This window comes from Podarcis filfolensis (assembly GCF_964270895.1).
Source record: "Podarcis filfolensis genome assembly, chromosome: 17".
Lineage (NCBI taxonomy): Eukaryota > Metazoa > Chordata > Lepidosauria > Squamata > Lacertidae > Podarcis > Podarcis filfolensis.
Window position 1 is genome coordinate 15,402,498 of NC_139621.1, and position 19,489 is coordinate 15,421,986.

Sequence of the window (19,489 nt, forward strand, 5' to 3'; positions counted from 1 at the left end):
CATTTCATATAGTCACTGAATTTATTTGTTTCTGGTTTAGACTAAGTAATGAGGTTTCATCTAGTCACACACACACAACCTGTTGATACCAAATGGTACTGAAAGTCAAAGATCGTCTCAAGCAGCTTAAGATCCTTTTGAATGTACAGTCATGCCTTGGTTCTCAAACGGAATCTGTTCCGGAAGTCCATTCGACTTCCGAAAGCAGTCAAAAACCAAGGCGTGACTTCTGATTGGCTGCAGGAGTTTCCTGCACTCAATCGGAAGCCGTGTCGGATATTTGGCTTCCAAAAAAACGTTCACAGACTGAAACACTCACTTCCGGGTTTGTGGCGTTTGGGAGCCAAAACGTTCAAGTCACAAGACATTTGAGAACCAAGGTATGACTGTATACAGTTGCTGCTCTTACTCTAGTCCAGTGTTTCTCAAACTTGAGTCTCCAGCTGCTTTGGACTACAATTCCCACCATTCCTGACCACTGGTCTTGCTAGCTAGGGATAATGGGAGTTGTAGTCCCGAAACAGCTGGAGGCCCAAGTTTGGACAACACAACACTAGTCAGATGATTTCTCTGTAAGCGTCTTCTCCTTCACTTGAATAGAGAAATCACTTTGCATGTGTAAACGTGATCTCTCAGCTGAAGAAAGATGACAAGTGCACAGAGATGTGTGTACAACTTGGAACACACCTTCTTTGGACTGGGCCAACTTGTGACTCTTTGCCTGCTTTAAACAAGTTTAGTGAAACTGAAGGACATTTCCAATGCCATCTTATGCAAGCCCACTCAGAAGTGCCACTGTGTTCAATAAGAGTTAAAGGTAAAGAGTCCCCTGACCATTAGGTCCAGTCATGACTGACTCTAGGGTTGTGACGCTCATCTCACTTTACTGGCCGAGGGAGCCGGTGTACAGCTTCCGGGTCATGTGGCCAGCATGACTAAGCCGCTTCTGGCGAACCAGAGCAGCATACGGAAACACCGTTTACCTTCCCGCCAGAGCGGTACCTATTTATCTACTTGCACTTTGATGTGCTTTCGAACTGCTAGGTTGGCGGGAGCAGGGACTGAGCAACGGGAGCTCACCCCGTTGCGGGGATTCGAACCGCCAACCTTCTGATCGGCAAGTCCTAGGCTCTGTGGTTTAACCCAGAGCACCACCTGCATCCCTAGTCAATGAGAGTTACTCCCAGGTAATTTGGCAAAGGATTACAGCTTTAATCTTTCCACCTCTGTCCTTGATTTCTCCAGTTTGTTTTTGCTATTAACACAAGTATGATCAGATGGGATACCAATATAATGCCTCACTCAGTGTTAGGATTCTTAAAACATGAACACTCTATTTAGGAGTTCAAAAGAACACCCAAGGACACAATACTGGGAGGTCAGAGGAACATGTGCCAGCCCTGCATTTATCCCTCTTGTGATTCCCTACCTCTAATGCTGACCTTTGTAGCTTCAGCATGTTCTGAAATGTAGAGTCCAAGAAAGTTCAGCTGAATGCACACTGAATCTTTCTGTAATTATGAAACCCAACTGAGCAGGGTTCTGGGTTGCAGGAAGGCTTTTGGCACACATTCAGATGAACTCACTTGGAATCTCCCTTTGGACCTTCATATTGAATGTGCAAAGGTCTCTGACTGTATATGGGACCCGTCTGGGCTTTTGAAGCTGAACACCTGAGGGTTGTGGGATATTTTCAGCCTCATATAACCAACATGCTTAAAATGTGAACGCTACCAGTAAGAAAGTCTACACCAAGCTTAGACCACATGGATTTAGCAAGCCATATTTGTGTTTGCATACAAATTTAGAAACATTGTACAGTGGTACCTCGGGTTAAGTACTTAATTTGTTCCGGAGGTCCGTTCTTAACCTGAAACTGTTCTTAACCTGAAGCACCACTTTAGCTAATGGGGCCTCCTGCTGCTGCTGCGCCGCTGGAGCCTGATTTCTGTTCTTATCCTGAAGCAAAGTTCTTAACCTGAAGCACTATTTTTGGGTTAGCGGAGTGTATAACCTGAAGCATATGTAACCTGAAGCGTATGTAACCCGAGGTACCACTGTACCACTTTTTGAAACTAAGCTATATTGCCTGTCTTTTCTTGCTGCTATATGGAAAAGCACATGAATTTGAACTTTGAAGAGTTTGTAAGTAAACTGTTATTAACTTACCCAATGTGCGGTCTCTTTCTATGCTAAGGAAGCTTTGGAAGTGACTTAGAATGGGATATTTAAAGGTCTAACAGCCTATATTTCCATGCATAACTTTGCTGCATGTTTTGTAACTTTAAATCTCTGCTGTGGCTTTCTCAACAAAGAATACTTGCCCCAAACCTGGCTCTAGGCATCCAAGGAAGTAACATTTTATACTTTAACAAAATTACAAAAGCAACATGGATGACGTAAAGAGAAGCAATAACTTGTCGTGCTGGCAAACGTAGCTATAGAAAAGAACTCTTAAAAAAATTAAGGATTAGGTCTGAAAAGGTAAACTGGAAAGGTAAGCAGCTACTGGTATGTCATGGCAGATAACCTAGTTGTAAGGCATAAGTAGCTCCCTCAAAGTTAAGCAGGGAATGCCAGTCAATTCACTAAATGGAGACAGGATCACACTGAACAAATAAGTGATCAATATGGGCAGATTGCAATCTAAACCGCTGCGTACTGTTCAAGCCAGAATTATTCACTGTTACTGGACAATTCTTCATTTTGTACATACTGAGGAGGGGAAATATTTTAATTTTCCATTTATTTTTACTTCCATTCCCTCTGCCTATTGCACATTGGTTTGTTTTAAAAGAAAGAAAAAACATGATGTGTTTGTGTGATACAACCAGGCATTGCGGTGTGTGGCGGGGGGGGGGGGACGACAACGACAACTCAAAAAACATTTTTCCACATTAAAACTGTTTTACTGAAAAAGCTCACAGGAAGTACTAAAAGTTGTTTTGTGTAAAGTTTATTTAAGGCAGGTGGGAACTTTCTTTCCACTAGGTGGCGCATCAGGAGCACTTAATGGAAGAATAGATTCAGCCAGGAAGCCCCCATTGTCTATATAAAGTAAGAGGACATTTTCTTTGAATTATTCTCCAGTTTCCTTGGTCATGTTTGCGGAGGTGTACATAAAATGTGCATTTAAAACCCTGTACTATCCAATGCCATTTAAAAATGTGCTGTATTTCTTGGGTTGTTTCCTTTTTTATTATGTATTTTGTTTTGTTTTTTATATTGTGATTTTATGTTGTAACCGCCCCGAGACCTGTGGGTATAGGGCGGTATGCAAAATTAATAAATAATGCAAAATAATGACACGCAAAAAAATTAAACCCTTAAGAATCTGCTAGGCCCTAGAAATTTTATTTGGTCATTTAATTGTCACAAAGAAGCAGCTAGCAGCAACCTGATCCAGCTAGGCCATAAGCAGATCAGAATACTTATCTCTAAATTCAGGAAGAACAACATATGGAACATATGCAAACAATGTTATTCATACATTTCCGCCCCGTTCAGAAGGAGGGGCTGCAGTGGTTGTTGACTGCACCAATCACTTCTTCAAAGTGCCATTTTGTATGTGTCTACTCAGAAGCAGACCTCATAAGAATTTAATCATCGCTTCCTGCTCCACACCTTCCTGGTAATCCCCTTAACAGCGGAAAATACATATGACTCTAAATGAGGTGTGAGGAACCTTTGGTCCTCCTGCTGTTGACAAACTGCAACTCCTATCTGCCTCGGCGCAGGGGTGATGAGAATAATAATAATTATTATTTATTATTTGTACCCTGCCCATCTGGCTGGGTTTCCCCAGCCACTCTAGGCAGCTTCCAACAAAGATTAAAAATACATTAAAATGTCACACATTAAAAACTTCCCTAAACAGGGCTGCCTTCAGATGTCTTCTAAAAGTCTGGTAGTTGTTGTTCTCTTTGACATCTGGAGGGAGGGCGTTCCACAGGGAGGGCGCCACTACCGAGAAGGCCCTCTGCCTGGTTCTCTGTAGCTTTGTTTCTCACAGTGAGGGAACCGCCAGAAGGCCCCCGGAGCTGGACCTCAGTGTCCGGACTGAATGATGGGGGTGGAGACTCTCCTTCAGGTATATTGGAAGATTGTGAAGCTCCTTGACATCTGGCAGGAGACGGGTGCCACCACCGAGAAGGCCCTCTGCCTGATTCCCTGTAGCTTTGCTTCTCACAGTGAGGGAACTGCCAGAAGGCCCTTGGCGTTGGACCTCAGTGTCCAGGTAGAACGAAGTGTAGTTCAGCAACAGCTGGGAGCCCAAAGGTTCCTCACACTTGATGTTTATAGTAGAAAACTTGTCTGTGAAGAATTCAAATGGTATTGAACAAGAACAAAGGGACTTGACTGTGTTTTTTAACAGGCAGTAGCTGTTACTCTCAAACATCTCAGCTTCTTCATTGATGGCTCCACGCAATATGAGAGACCTCCAGTCCTCCCCCTTGCTTGTTGCATGTGGGACAGCATACCCTCCAACATTTCTCCAATGAAAATAGGGACATCCTATTCCATAATAATGATGATGATAATTTTATTATTTATACCCTGCCCACCTGACCAGGTTGCCCCAGCTACTCTGGGTGGCTTCCAACGTGTATAAAAACATAATAAAACATGAAACTTTTTTAAAAAAAACTTCCCTATACAGGGCTGCCTTCAGATTTCTTCTAAAGGTTGTAGAGTTACTTATCTCCTTTGCTCGGGGTTTGCAAAACTCTATACCCACCAACATTTCTCCGATGAAAATAGGGATGTCGTAAGGAAAAGCAGGACATTCCGGGATCAAATCAGAAACTGGGACGGCTTCTGTAAATCCAGGACCAGTACTGTTCCTGGAAAATAGAGACACTTGCGAGGGTCTGTGACAGGACTCAGGGATGGGCAGAAGAAGTCTCCTTTATTGTGCTGAGATATCAACCAGGAAAAAGCTTCTCCTTGCCCTAAAACTTGGCTTGACATGGGAGACTTTTCAATTCTTGATGAACTTGGAGGTAGAGATCTCTATGCTGCTGGACTTCTTGACCAGAGCAGGAGTCACTGCCAGAGGGTCAAGGGGCAGTTTCCTTCACAAGTACATTTGTGGAAGCTTGGTTGACTGATTGAACCAGAGGTAGCTGTTCTTATAATAAACACACTATTACAAGGAACAACAGGTTGTACTGTTGTTGTACTGCAGCTCGGTTTTCCTCAGAGTAGACTCAGCTGAAATGAATGGATCCAAGTTAGTCACATCCATTAATTTAAATGGGTCTACTCTGAGAATGACTAAAATTGGCTACAATGCTTTCTTGTTAGAGCAATGGCTACTTGCCAATGAGTAATAAGGAATAACTGCTCAAAGAATTATTATTAATTTAAAAAAAGAAAACGACATTGATACTGTTTACTACAAACTAAGCTTTATTACTCATCTCATTTTCAAAAGTCTCAGAATTAATAGCCAGATACAATTTAGCGCAACCTGACAATTTAGAAACATTCAGTGCTGCTAAATGAATTGGTGATGCAGGAACATAACATTCACAAAGGGTATTAATTTGTTTTGTTTATAAACAAATTAGATTGGTTTATAAATGGATTCTCATTACTTCTTCCTTTGGCTGGAACCTTTTTTTTTCATTTCACTAAAATGAAATTTGCACAAAGCTAATGCAAAACATAAGACTCCAGAGAGAGAGAGAGAGAATATCTAAGGATACACACAGCACTTGGATAATTGGCATTATCAATAAGCCAGGATTTGTGAAAGAACAGTTTATACTGTATAGTATTAATTATGCCTCTTTAGTCCATACCCACTGACAAAACTAATTCATTAATCAGTACAAGGCTGAGGCTAAAGAAAGTTGTAGAATCTTCACTATTGGATTTTTAAGAGAAGTTCAGAAGCTGTCAGAGATGCTCTGGGCAAAGGATATTCTGTTTGAGGACAGGAAGTTAAAAGCTGGCAACCCTGCCTTGAAGTTGCATTTTCCTGTAAAAAAATGAAACGAATGAACTGGTCGTGCTTAAATCCAACAAAGGTGGGGAATTTAAGCCAAGGATGGTAAACTTGCACTCCTCCAAATTGTTGGATCCTCCCCCTTGGACATGCCAGCTGAGGCTGATAATTCAACAATATCTGAGAGGTCACAGATTCCTCATCCAGGGTTTCAGCTGTTCAGCCACTCCACATGATAATTTCTTCAAGCTGTAAGCTCTGTTGCCGTGTGTAGTCAAAGGCATTTGCTCCAATTCTTGTGCTGCTACTGTAATTTAATTAATGATCTTTCCTATGATCCCTGGGATTCCAATTCATTTTAAACTATTATTAGGGCTGGGCGATATCTGGTTTTCAACATCGCGATATACTGATACATCACAATGTCTGAATAAGGATGGAGCTACGAAGAGGCATTGGCTGACTTTCCTGGTTTTTTCCACGTGATTTTTGCATGGCACATACATGATTTGTGATATATTGCCAGGTCAAGAATTATGAAAGTGATATCACGATAAGGACTTCAAACCCATTTTGGACGATATGTCACCTAGCCCTAGTTTTAATGTATGTATTCAGGCATACTCTAATGCAACAGACCATAAGATAAGCTTCCAGGAGCCTTTTAGAGCACTGGTGGACCACTGTGGACCACTGGTTGTCTGTGAGCTTCATTCAGATGGCTTATGGTATGTTCATTAAATAGCTGAAAATCAAATAACGCCAAATACAGTGCATTGCGTGGGACATGGGTGGCGCTGTGGGTTAAACCACAGAGCCTAGGACTTGCTGACCAGAAGGTCGGCGGTTCGAATCCCCGTGACGGGGTGAGCTCCCGTTGCTCAATCCCTGCTCCTGCCAACCTAGCAGTTTGAAAGCACATCAAAGTGCAAGTAGATAAATAGGTACTGCTCCAGCGGGAAAGTAAACAGCATTTCCGTGCGCTGCTCTGGTTCACCAGAAGCGGCTTAGTCATGCTGGCCACATGACCCGGAAGCTGTACATCGGCTCCCTTGGACAATAAAGCGAGATGAGCGCCGCAACCCCAGAGTCGGCCACGACTCAACCTAATGGTCAGGGGTCCCTTTACCTTTACAGTGCATTGCAGTTTCTACAACTGGCAGAAAAACCATTAAATGGCTCACCAAGACCCTTAGCAATTTTCAAGTAGTTCACGGGTGGCACCATTCTAGAGTTTTAGATCTATGATTGTAATCCTTCTAACGGCTGGTCTACATGTTCAGCTAAATTATGTGACATGCCCGTTTCAGACTGCTTACCAGCTCATGGAAAAGCCTAGGCCAATTATTTGTTTCCAGTGTGCCAGCTGGAATCTATGCGCAGGATTCAGATATGCAATCTCCCACTTCAGTGTAACAAGATTTTACTGAACATGCAGCTCAACTCTTAGACCCAACAGCAGATTTACAGTCCTCCTTTATAGAAGAGGTTGGGGGGGGGGGTTTTACAGCTGTTCATCTTGCATCTCTCGATGGGTCTCCTTTTTTTCTACATACTTTTTCAAAGTATGTCAGGAGGGAAGCAAACTTTTTTGGCCCAGAATTTATAATAATCCAAAGACAATATTTTCCCGCACTTTGTGGAGGAGCCTAGAATCAATCCGAAAACAGGATCAATTGGGAAAAATTTATAAGCAATGAGGAGGAAGGGGAGGAAAGTAAATCAGAGGATTGGTCTGCATTCTAGGTGAGGCCATCATTCAGGTGTGGAAATGATGAGAGGCGATGCACAAAGTACTTGTAAAAATGAAGCTTGCTCCAAAGTTATTTCAGCCGCTCAACAAAAATATTGGAGACAACCGGAAATGTGAAAAGTGGTGGGTTGGGGTGAGGAAATGTTGATTTATTTATTTTTACAAGCAAGTGTAGATAGATGTTTGTACTAGTTCTAGCTTTATGGGAAAGTTGTGATTGGGTATGATCAGAGAATTTCCCATCATGCTATTCTTATACTCTTTTTACTGAATAAACTTAATTAAATAGCAGGTGTGGTAACACATTAAACCGTCTGAAGGGTGTGCAGGTATTTCACATCAGTTCAGGCTTCGTGGCTTACAGGGTTAACTTCACATAAGCTTAAGCACTCAAAGCATATGTCTGCTCAATTTTCTACGCCACAACAAATAAGATCCAAAAAAATTATGCAGTGCTGAACAGCATTTATGGTTACGAAATTCAGTCTCTCTCTTTAAACCAGACAATAAAATTCATCTGTAGAAATAGAATTGCGTATGCAGCTGTTTATAAGTGTTCTGATGTTGTTCTAATTAAATAATTGAATGGGTGGCCCCATTCTTCCGTGCCAAACTCCTTGAAGAAAATACCAAGTGTTAAACCTGGAACTTCCGTTGACCAACCAACCAATAAGGCACACCACTGTTTCATTTCCTTGAGCATATCTTCAAAGGCATTTTAAAAGAAAATACTTTATATGGAAGACTAGAACAAGTTGTCAAGCAGTCTTCAGAATCTTGTTCACACAGAAGCAATTTACCAGTAGCTGAATATTTTGCCTGTGCTCTAAGAATGTACCTTTGTTCTAAAGGGATCATCTTCTTTAGGAAATAATCGAACGGGTCTTTAAATATTATTGTAGTTGTGTGGGAGGCATTTTTTCTTGACCCAGCCACGGGTGTGCTATTGATGGCATGGGTCTCTAACATGGAATTTATTTCATGCCATGTGCTCTCCTGATTCCATGGGAAACAGCTCCCACATAACTAAGAGACCCTTTTAAGCACCTGTCCACAGTTGTAATCCCCTAAATCAGGGGTCGCCAATGTGGTGAGATGCCCCAGCCAGAATGGCCAGTGGTCAGGGAGCTAGAAGTTGTAGCTCAAACCATATGGAGGGTCCCACATTTGCTATTCTTGTCCTAAAGGTGTAAGGTTAATACGTGCTCATCTATGCACCTCTATTTTCAAGCCTATTACTGATAGTTCTATTATTACAAAACGTTACTACAGCTAGTAGTGTGTGAGAGAGACAGAGGGACGGAGAAACGAAGAGAAACATAATTTTTCAGGGATTTCCTAGATAAAAAGTTCAACTCAAAATCATTTATTCAAACAAAATGTTTCTTAAATACAATTAAATACATTGCACACTTAATGCACTCCTTCACAGTAAAAAAACCAAAACGAACAAACAATAGGAAGCACGTTTGCTGAATAGTCCCTAAAAAGGCTTCATTAACCATGCCTTGTATTCTTTTTGTTGTTGTTTCACATAAAAAGAGAATTTTGAAGCTGTTTATTAGGTTAGTCATAATTAAGGGTTTTCAAAGGACACTCACTTCAGTTTTAATGAATTATATTAAAATTTGCACTCCTGCTTTTTTGAATGTATGGCACCGTTGCCTAGGGGGTTTCCTGTGCACGCACCATTCAAATGATCAGGAGCTGTGCAAGAAAAGAAGTTGCTCAAGTTCCTAATGGATTGCGCTTAGCAATGCCGGTTGTGTAATGTAGCCTCTACCATTTTTGGACTACAACTCCAGGCATGTTTGCTGGGAAGTTAAGACGACCTCTGCAACTGCATCTTGCTTTATCCAGACTTTCTACTGGCAAAATAAATTTATTTTTTAATTGCTTGAAGGCAATCTCTCTGCAAAATGTTTACACTATTTCCATTGGACTTGGGAGCATAACCAGTGTCAAATGGCTCTGTAGCTAATGCTTAGAAATGTGTTTGTGTAGAAGGTGGCTAGCAAACAAGAAGGGAGATCTACAGCCAAATCTTACGTGTGTTTACTTAGAAGACTCATTGACGGCAAGGTTGCCAATGGCTGCTTCACACTTAATGAGAACAGGTACATCTGCTATGTCTACATTGGTGTGTATCTTTCCTTTTCGTATTTGCTGTACTTTTTTGTGAATGCAGCAAATGCACCTGCTGCGACAGATTGTGAACTGGTCGTTAGTATGAGCCAAAATCGGGAGTGGAGTCAAAGTGCAAAACCAAAAACAGGAGGGGGAAGAGTACCCTTTCTCTCTTTCAAGATTCTGTTCAGCAACACCTAGGTCATTTGTTTCACAAGAGAACTGTATTCTTCCGCCAGTTTTTTCTGCTCATTTAGTTTTTCCAGCACTGCATCCATTAAATACGAAGCAAAAGGAAACTGAAAGAGAAGCAGAGTAAGAAAAATGATCAGCGAAGCCTATATTTTTCTTCAGCTAAAAAACATTTACTAAGTGTTCTGAAGCCATTAGATTTCACTTAGTTCTGACACTGGCACACTTGCCCACGTCCGTTCTCTCCTAAAACGGATCCTCCTGATTAGTGTGTGTAACTGTTCCTTATCATAAAAATGATAAAAGAGCAGAATAAAATGAAAAAAGATAAACGCCTTATTGAACAATTCATGGTTTACTGACCATGTTAATGATGTAATCTGCAATACCAGCAGCTCTGTCATTTATCTTCAATCAGCTGATCAATATGAGGTTACAGTCATCTCTGGGGCACTTATAAGTAGACGCAGCACTGCATGCTGACTGCTCTCAGGAGAGGGAGAGAGGGAGCTATCAATACAGCTCCTCGGGCCGGAGGCAAATGCTTTCAGAGGCATCCAGTGAAACTTTGGGGACTAAATGCAGGAAAAAAAATCCCTTCACAGATCAGGATTCTATTGGGAAACGTAAGCATAAAGGAAACTTCGGGGTGGGCGCAGGACAAGCTTGCACTGACTTTATTTATACTTTACGGTCAAAGTTAGAAAAATGACATTATTCACAGGATGGCTGTAATTCTCAAGAAAGCCTTCGTCACATAGCAACTTTGTGTCCTTAGAGGAGTGGTGTCCAAACTTTTTTCAAAGAGGGCCAGATCTGATGAAGTGAAGGGCTATGAGGACCAAAGCAAAGGGCCAACCGAAGTTGTTAACCTTTGTTAGGATTGAAGTTGCTGAGGTATTTTTAGGATTTTTGCCTCAGGAGATAAACTGCCACAGGGGCCAGATTAAACAGACCGGCGAGCCGGATTAGGCCCCCAAAACGGACTTTGGACATGGCTGCCTTAGAGCAACAGTCCACAGCGGAAAGGAAATGTTTATCACCATGTGAATGGGTTACTTGTGAGCATCTAAATCTACACCAAGTCTGTGAGCTCACTATGATGTTGAGAAGGAAGAAAGTGATTTCCCCAGCAGGCCACGCAACAGGTGTGAAATCTTGTGCTAAGTCTGGAAAAAGCCTTTCAGTTGCAGAAGGACTTCTGAGGATCCAACCTTTTCTGGCCCCAAAGGCTATGAACCTCAACAAAGTGGGCCAGGTTTCTGGTAAGAGCTAGAAACGGTAACTAGCAAATATGGCAAAAGTGACACCAGGGGCTGGATTTGAAATGCTCAAGCATGAGCCTAGGTCAAGGTAGATGCAGAATGTAATGACAGATGGACATATCAAGCATATTAAGTCATTCTGTTGAGAAGGTTGGTTTTGGTCGACAGATAACAGTCAGCAGTTAGTACTGTTCAACAAACAGAAGCACTAGCAGAAGACTTCACTCAACACAGACTTAGCACAAGCATCTTCTTGAGATGTTTCGCAAGTCCTTGTGCAACACTTTGTACCAGCAGACGCTGCGGAAAATATTTCACAATGTCTTGTGCTAACAGAAGCACTCCACTGAATTTCACTTCTTTTTCACAAAGGTTTTGTGCTAAGTCAGAGAAAGTCTTTTCATGTGCTTGCACCTGTGGAACCAACCCATGGTACCTGAAGATTGCTAACCTCAACAAAATAGGCTAGGTTGGCACAGGAGTTTGCTTAGAAATCCCTATAGATGCAGAGGTATTCCCACAATGGGGGGTTTAAGACCTTTCCTTCGCTGCAGGCCACACATCCAAATGGACCAATATCAGAAATAAGGATATGTGAGTTAGTTTGTTTTTTAAAGAAGTTTTCTTCTCCAGTTAAGTATTCATAGATGAATTAAGAACAAGAAAAAGTTGTATGTGGGGACATAAGCAAATGACTAACTCAAACCATCACAGATGAGAAAAATAAATTAGTACAGAGAAAAACACATCAACATGTGTGCAGTTTATACACTGGCGTTAAGGTTTCTTGTGCCGAAGAATACTGAGCCAGTGGGAATCATGGAATGCAGTTCACATGTGACTTTGTAAATATCATTTCCCTACAGTATGCTTTCCCCCTCTTCATGTAGTTATGTATAGGGTAACCGCCATCCTTTCCATTCTTCAAAGTTTCTCAGACCTGTCTGTCACCACCCAGACCACATTTGCTTTTGAGGCATCTTTATTTTTTCCTAATAACACTCCCCTTTAGATGAATGGATTACTTTACCACTGTCTTGGGCTCATATCATTCTATATTTTACCTGCTGTTCACTACATTCTAAGGCTCCTTTGTCACTGTAAAATGATTTTTAAGGAGGTGTTTCTATCTTAATCATTCAGTGCAATCAAGGATAAGAGAGCTTGAAATGTTGAAGATGTCTTGCACATTTATCAGCTTCTGGGAATGTGTCCATGTTTTTATCTGGCTCTCTTTATAGACATACATTCCGCACTGCATCTTTGCAGTCTTCATCTTCAGTGGAGGCCTGCCAGATTTTTATTAATGGGTTAGTAAATATACAGATTTCCTCTGTGTGTTCATAATTCCTGAACAAAAAGAGCTCACCCTACAGAATCCTATCAATGGGGCCCAAATGTTTACTCTCTCTCATAGGAAGCTACATTATACTGAGTCATAGTACAAGCCCTTTTAGCTCAGTATCAGAGGTACCAGGTTGCCCCCAAGATTGGGGGGGGCGGGGTTTCCAGTATGTGTGACATCACGTGTATGACCCGCATGCCTTGGGAACGGCTCAGGAGGCTGGAGGAGCCAGCCAATGAACCTGCATTGTGCATGTCACATCACACACGCACAACATACACGGGGGCACCTGGAGATTGTGGGGGCCTGGCCCCTTCAAACAAATATTGAGGGGGCCAAGTTGCCTTTGGCCCCCTAGAGTTGGCATGCCTGCTTCGTATGCATAGTGTAGGGGAAGCAGGCCATGAATAAAAACCAGGCCATAACTTTATTGATAAGGGTCAAATGTGTTTGGTGTGGGCACTGGGCATGTATCCAATGACCAACCAGCTCAGGTGCAAGTTGATTGACAGCTGGGGTTGACGAATATTAGGGGTCCCCCACAGTGCTTCTGGTGGAACCCCAATCAGTCAGTGGCCTAGCAGCCTCCAAACATCACCCTACCTGCATATATGATTTTTTAATTGACAAGAGTTACAGATTATCCTGCCTGCAAGCTTGCCATCTAAGATATGGGGCACGGAAGGCAAGAGCCACCAATTCAGGTTGAATAAATCAAAGAGATATGGCTCTTAAACAGCTGTTTGAATGGAAGGACCAGGCTGAATGTTGGTGGGCCCAGAGTTCATATATTTTATGACTTAGGCCTGGTCTCTACCCAGGGCATTTACAATGAAGGAATAAAAATGTGTATTCCTGTGGCAGGGAGTGACAAATTTGATAAGATGCAGCCAATGTTCCTGCAGCCAATCGGAAGCCGTGGAAGCACCGTCCGACGTTTGGGTTCCAAAGAACGTTCACAAACCAGAACGCTCACTTCCGGGTTTGCAGTGTTCAGGAGTCAAAATGTTCGACTCACAAGGCATTCAGAATCCAAGGTACGACTGTATATATATTCACTCTCTCCACCTACCATAAGCAAACACACACTTCTTTGGTTGAGGTGACAGAATGTAAAGATTAGGCCTCTCATTCTGGTCCTTTGCTGCCCCCACTTCCCCTGCAGTTTGCCCACTTTAAGATGTTTGACAGATGAATTTGATGCAGGACAGGTTGATTTAGAGTCCGCTAGCTTTGGCAAAGAATAGTTTTCAGAGTTTCCCATTTGAATTAAAATTTTAAGTCAGTACAGTGGTACCTCAGGTTACAGACGCTTCAGGTTATAGACGCTTCTGGTTATAGACTCCGCTAACCCAGAAATAGTACCTCGGGTTAAGAACTTTGCTTCAGGGTGAGAACAAAAATCGTGCGGCGGCAGCGGGAGGCCCCATTAGCTAAAGTGGTACCTCAGGTTAAGAACAGTTTCAGGTTAAGAACGGACCTCCAGAACAAATTAAGTTCTTAACCTGAAAGGAAATATCCCTTTCCTATACAGTTGCATGGCCTGACAGGGTCCGTCGAGGTGGTATGCATATCTCCACTGGGATACCTTGTGCCTCACACTGCAACCTGTTTATTCAGCTAATTTTGTGTGCTGCAACGTTCAGTTGCTTTTCATAAGCCACATCACTGCAGAGCTCATATTACCTTATTGAAAAGACAACCCCAAGCAACAGAAAACAGTTTTACCAATGTTTGTGATCGCTATGAAGGGAACAGCGGTTGCGTTGTGTGCTGGGTGATGCCGATTCTTCACAAGAGACCTATTGTATAGATTTCAGCTGCCTTTAATGTAAGGATACTAGAAGCTTTGCTCTCTGAGGGTTTCAAGAGAGCAAGGCCTCGTGAGAGAGGAGGCAGACATCAGAGAAGTAACTCTGCTAGCAAATGTCTCCAGGGGCAGGGAAGTCCCGTGAAACAGCTCAAAGGGCAGCTACAACTAAGGTACAACTAGGGGGCAATTTTTAATTTAACTGGCCCCTCCCAATCTGTGTTTTGTTTTGCTTAAATTAAGCATTGGTGGTAGTAAGAAAAATGGCAGATTTGGTACATGATAAAAAGACTCATATGACCCATTTCCAACGGTCATAGATTACAGTAAGCAAAGAAAGAAAAATGGAAGATTCATATGAAGTGGTCCTTAAAGATCCAGCAGTGTTAGGTTTCTGATAAGACACTGCACTATGCTATGGATTTCCCATTTGTTATCCTTCTGCCTGCAAGGCAGAACAGCGAACAGAAAGGAAAGAGTCACACAGGGAGTGCCACCATGTTTGTGCAAAGCAACAGGGTGACTATGGGTATTACTGATATGTATGTATTTTTGTAAAATGTATATACCACTTGATTGTAGAAACATCCCCCCAAAAAAATTCTTGCCACAGATCTGCCCTGCCTCACTTTGCCTCCACCCTGCCCCTGACTTGGCAGAAGCAAGGGTTGACATTTGGTCCTCTTAACACACACAAAGAGCCTCTTAATTAGAGTGACGGCATTTTAGGGAAAGCAAGAATTTTGGTCAGCCCTTTAACAGGTGACCTTTAGCTTCTGCTGCAAGGTAAGTTCTGCAGCGCTGAAGCAAGGGGAAAGGGCTTAAGCAGTGGACCATCTGTGATTTGGCTGCTGTGTCCTGGCTCCTGCATCTCAGCCAGGCATTATATTGCCAAACCCAAATATTTATTTACAAGTCAGCCTTGCAAATATCAATGGTTTAAATAGAAGCCGGGTTCTTTCATTAGGTTCTCATCCTCAGCACACAGTGCTATATTACACACACACACACACCCTGCCGCTCCCAAGGCGTCTCTTCGAGAACAAGGATTTACAAACACATATTTTCACTTTTTAAAGGACAGAAGTGAGACTATATAAAGGGTTACTTTGATTATGGATAACTGGAGAAATGTACGTTGGATATTGTATATACGTAGGTATGCCACGTAATAGATCTCCTAACCAAGTCTTTCTCCATAAACTCTGTGTGCATCTGTGCCATGGGAGGTCATTGATTACTCTGCACTCCCTGTGCTTGAACAAATGTTATGCATTGGAGGGACCCATTCATTTTTTCTTTCCTTCCCCAAGGCTTTCTGAACTACATGGATACGTGTTTCGATTCCAGCTTGAAATTATAAAAACGGTGTAACTTTAAGAATTGGTTCTAGTTTGCTTTTCCTCCCTCTTCCTATTTTCCTTTAGCATCATATCCTTCAGTTCATAAGCCTTTTTGGAAGGCTTCTTTTGACTGTAGGTAAGCTGCTCTTGGAGACTTTTCAACAGAAGAGCAGGGCAGAAAGCCATTAAACCAGGGATGCAGAACTTTTCTCCAGCCAGATGTTGCTGAAGGCCAACTCCCATCAGCACCGGTGAGCTGGACCAGTGGCAAGGATGATGAGGTTTGCAGTTCACCAACATCAGGAGAACCAAAGGCATTGTAAGTGATCCATAGATACTTTGGTGACAAAAGGCGCAGCCCTTACTGAAGGTCCAGTAGGAGGCTATAGGATTCTGCAGAAGCCCTGCTGCACTGGTGGAAAGCAAGAAGCACCATTGCCGTGACAGTCCAGATATGCCAGTGGAACGTGGAGCCAGCCAAGGGAATGGCAGTAGAAGTGCTGTTGTTGGCTAAGCCACTGGGGCTGAGGATGTTGCAATGTCATCCTGCATTCAGTGCACATGGAGATAAGAGGCATGTGTGTGTCCCAAAGCATGGATGGCATGCGCTGATGCTGACAGAGTCTCTGATTGAAGGCATATGGCAATGTTTCCGAGGACATTGTGGGTGCCTCTGCTGTGTTTATTCCACCGTCATATGTTTTGGTTGCATTTCCTTGACCTCATACAAAGGTCCACGCTTCCTCTCTTCTCCTGGGCAAAACATGGTAGCCATTCTGCTAGCATATGTCGCCCCTGCACCCCCAACACGGGTAATGCAAGGATAGGATTGCTCCGTAAAAAGACTCTAATAGCCCATTAGGTGAAACAAGAGCTCACTGGAAGCTTTCTCTCCACTCTGCCTGTAATCTCACTCATATGGGCCGGGGGGGAGGTCACTTTATGCAGATATATTTGTTCAGCAACTGCCCAGAGATATTATATTTGTTAATCAGCAACATTATTGATGATTTCCTTAGGCAGAAAAGATCCCGTCCCCTTTAGGTATCAGCAATACAGGAAACACAGGTGGAGATGCAACATCTACGAGGTGTGCCCCGGTTTATGACTCCTCTCTGGGGGAATCTTTAAATGACAATAAAGAACAACCAGTGCTCACCATGAAACTGCTCCCTCCCAAATTCTAATGTAGTACTAAAACGGTGCATGTCAGCAATAAAAATAAAACGTCTATGACATTTTAAATGTTATCATACTGTCACAGTGGAATAAAATTAGCTTGAAAAATGATCCAAAGGGATGTGATGCTGTTCATTTATGTATAACAGCAACAGCAGCAGTTTCCCTGTGTTCATAAAGGTTTCTCCATTAAATTTACCTCCAGTCAATAATTAGGAGTCCACAAATAAACCTAGGCAATTAAATCAATACTGTTGGGCAATTATGTTCTAGAGGCCAGGCTCAATGGCACAAGAAGACACTATATCAAACTTCGGTATTAAGTGATCTCATGTACTTTGCTGCAAGACATTCTGCGAGGGGGTGGGGAGGAAGTGGGGGGGGGGAAGGTGGCCCAGCAGATCACAAAACGGATGTAAACATCTTGGATGGGAAACGCAAATGACACAAGAGGGTGCTAACTTTTACAAGCTTATTGGCCTCCACAGAACGGGCAGGAGTTTTCATGTCAGCCTGGCCTTGTCTGCAGGATGTGCTGCCCTTCGTGTTCCACAAAACTGGATGGGTGCCTGCGGTACTGGTCCGCTGAGAGAAGGGGTATTCAATATCTTCCATGTGCACCTGCAACATATGATACTACCCTCTCTTTCCCAGGTATATGCCAAAAAGGCAGCTATCTGGCTTAGGCCTGTGAAGTTTTGTTGTGATTTAGGGCTGCCTTCCATTTTCTTCCATCGTCAGTGCTTCCACGTATTACAATTGTGCTCATCACATGTCCACTGGCATGCTGGAGGAACAAACGTTATGTTCGTTCTGCTATTTCTACACATGCTGGGAAGCCATGGCAAAAAGATAGAACAAGGACCATTGTAAATCCACAGTCAACTTTTGGAGCCCGTAGCTGGAGTTGGAAGCCGCTTCCTTTCTTCAGCAACTGAGTTCCATGTGCTTCCCACTTGGTGGTGGTGAGAAATGAGCAGAAGTATGATCTGAATCATCCCCAAAGGCTGCAATTCTCAACACACTTACGTGGCAGTAAGCTCTGAACTCAATGGGGCTTGCTTCCAAAGAAATAGCATTGTGCTATAAATGACATGAAGTCCCACTGGATTCAGGAAAGATCCTGCCTTTCCAAAATACGTGGATTCCAGCCAGCAACCTAAAACTTTGCCTAAGTTATGCACTAATGGCCAGGTGAGAAGTTCAAAAGGAGGATACAGAAAACAATTTTTTTGTATTTGATCTTTCTATTGTATAGACTGGCAGAGGCGTAGTTCTGGAGACCTTTTAACTATGGTTAAGAGTTTTTGAGACTACCACCTTGCCTCTTTTGTCTTCCCCAGAAATTGTGTTACGTCAGCATTACTGTTAACTGGAGTCCCTGCTTAACTACAGGTTGAAGCCAGTTTCAGATCCTGCCTATGATAGAAGCCTACTTAGCACTGATAATGGCAAACATCGATGACAGTTACACTTAGCCAGGGTTAAGGTGGTCAGAGGAAGAATGGCAGAATTTGTACCACGAAGGAAGAAAGGAAGCAATGAGCAAAAGGGGAAGTATAGAGTGAGTTCTCAGTTGTGTCATCAGCTCCCAGTCTCTTAACCACAGTTAATGTATCACCAGAATTACATAGGCACCAACCCCATAAAACGGTTGCCTGATTCACACTTCCTATTGACTGGATATTTGCATTTCTGGGATTTTTGGGCAATGAAAGTATTGGTGCTGCTTTCACCTTTTGATAATAAATTAAATACCAGCCAGTCAATAAATATCAGCCATCACTGTAACACTGGATTTTAAGTTTTGGTCTCATTTATGGTGAAAATGCGTGCTGCTTTTAACTGGGTGCACAAACTGAAAGCTATTTCCACGAATCTCCTCAACTGGTTTAAACACCCCCCTTTTCACTTTCTGAAGAGAAATTGCATGTGCATTTTACGACATTTGTGCAATAAATACTGCAGCACATCTGTCATAAACAGACTCTTCTCTTTGTAGGACAGTTTCTCCCTGGATTAGGGAGACACATTAGCAGAACTGGGAGGATAAATATACTACACAGGAAAGAAGTTTCAAAACCCAGTTTATGTTGTCAGCCATCTTGAAACAAAAGCTGGCTATGACTAGAAAAGCAGGGCTCTCACCTGCCAATAAGCTGCCCTTGATCACTTACAAGAGGGGAGCATCCCAGCAGACTTGTGTGTGTATTAAAAAAAAAAGACTTGAAAGAGAAGAAAAAGTATCACACAGGTCACAGCGGCAGTCTCAATGGACCCCTCAGGGATTTCAACTAGTCTCAGCCTTGTCATCCTCTATGCAGCCTTCCACTCTGCCCAGAAAATGTCGATAGGAAAATGTTTGAGGGGCCTCTGGTGGAAATTTTTTCATTCTTTCTGCATTGACAGGATGCCAAATCAATATTTACTTCCCACTAACAAGCTGCTTGAGGTCTCAGTAGAAAATATTGTAGAGAATGCGGGAAGACACGGTAATAAACAGCTGTCTGGCTGTGAGGAAA

General features: G+C 42.6%; 1 protein-coding gene across 3 annotated transcripts in view; it reads right to left on the reverse strand.

Annotated features, from left to right (window-relative positions):
* Positions 1–9,051: 9,051 nt before the first annotated feature.
* The window catches only part of CNTLN (centlein), a 171,497-nt gene continuing 161,059 nt past the window's right edge, over positions 9,052–19,489 (reverse strand). For 2 of the 3 annotated variants that reach the window (XM_083592879.1, XM_083592878.1), the window contains one exon: positions 9,052–10,132. In XM_083592879.1, the coding sequence (XP_083449005.1) occupies positions 10,031–10,132 (102 nt within the window). In that variant the 3' untranslated portion in view covers positions 9,052–10,030. Of the gene's footprint in view, positions 10,133–12,354; positions 12,580–19,489 lie in introns of all 3 variants that reach the window. The other variant, XR_014542968.1, reaches the window with a different exon arrangement.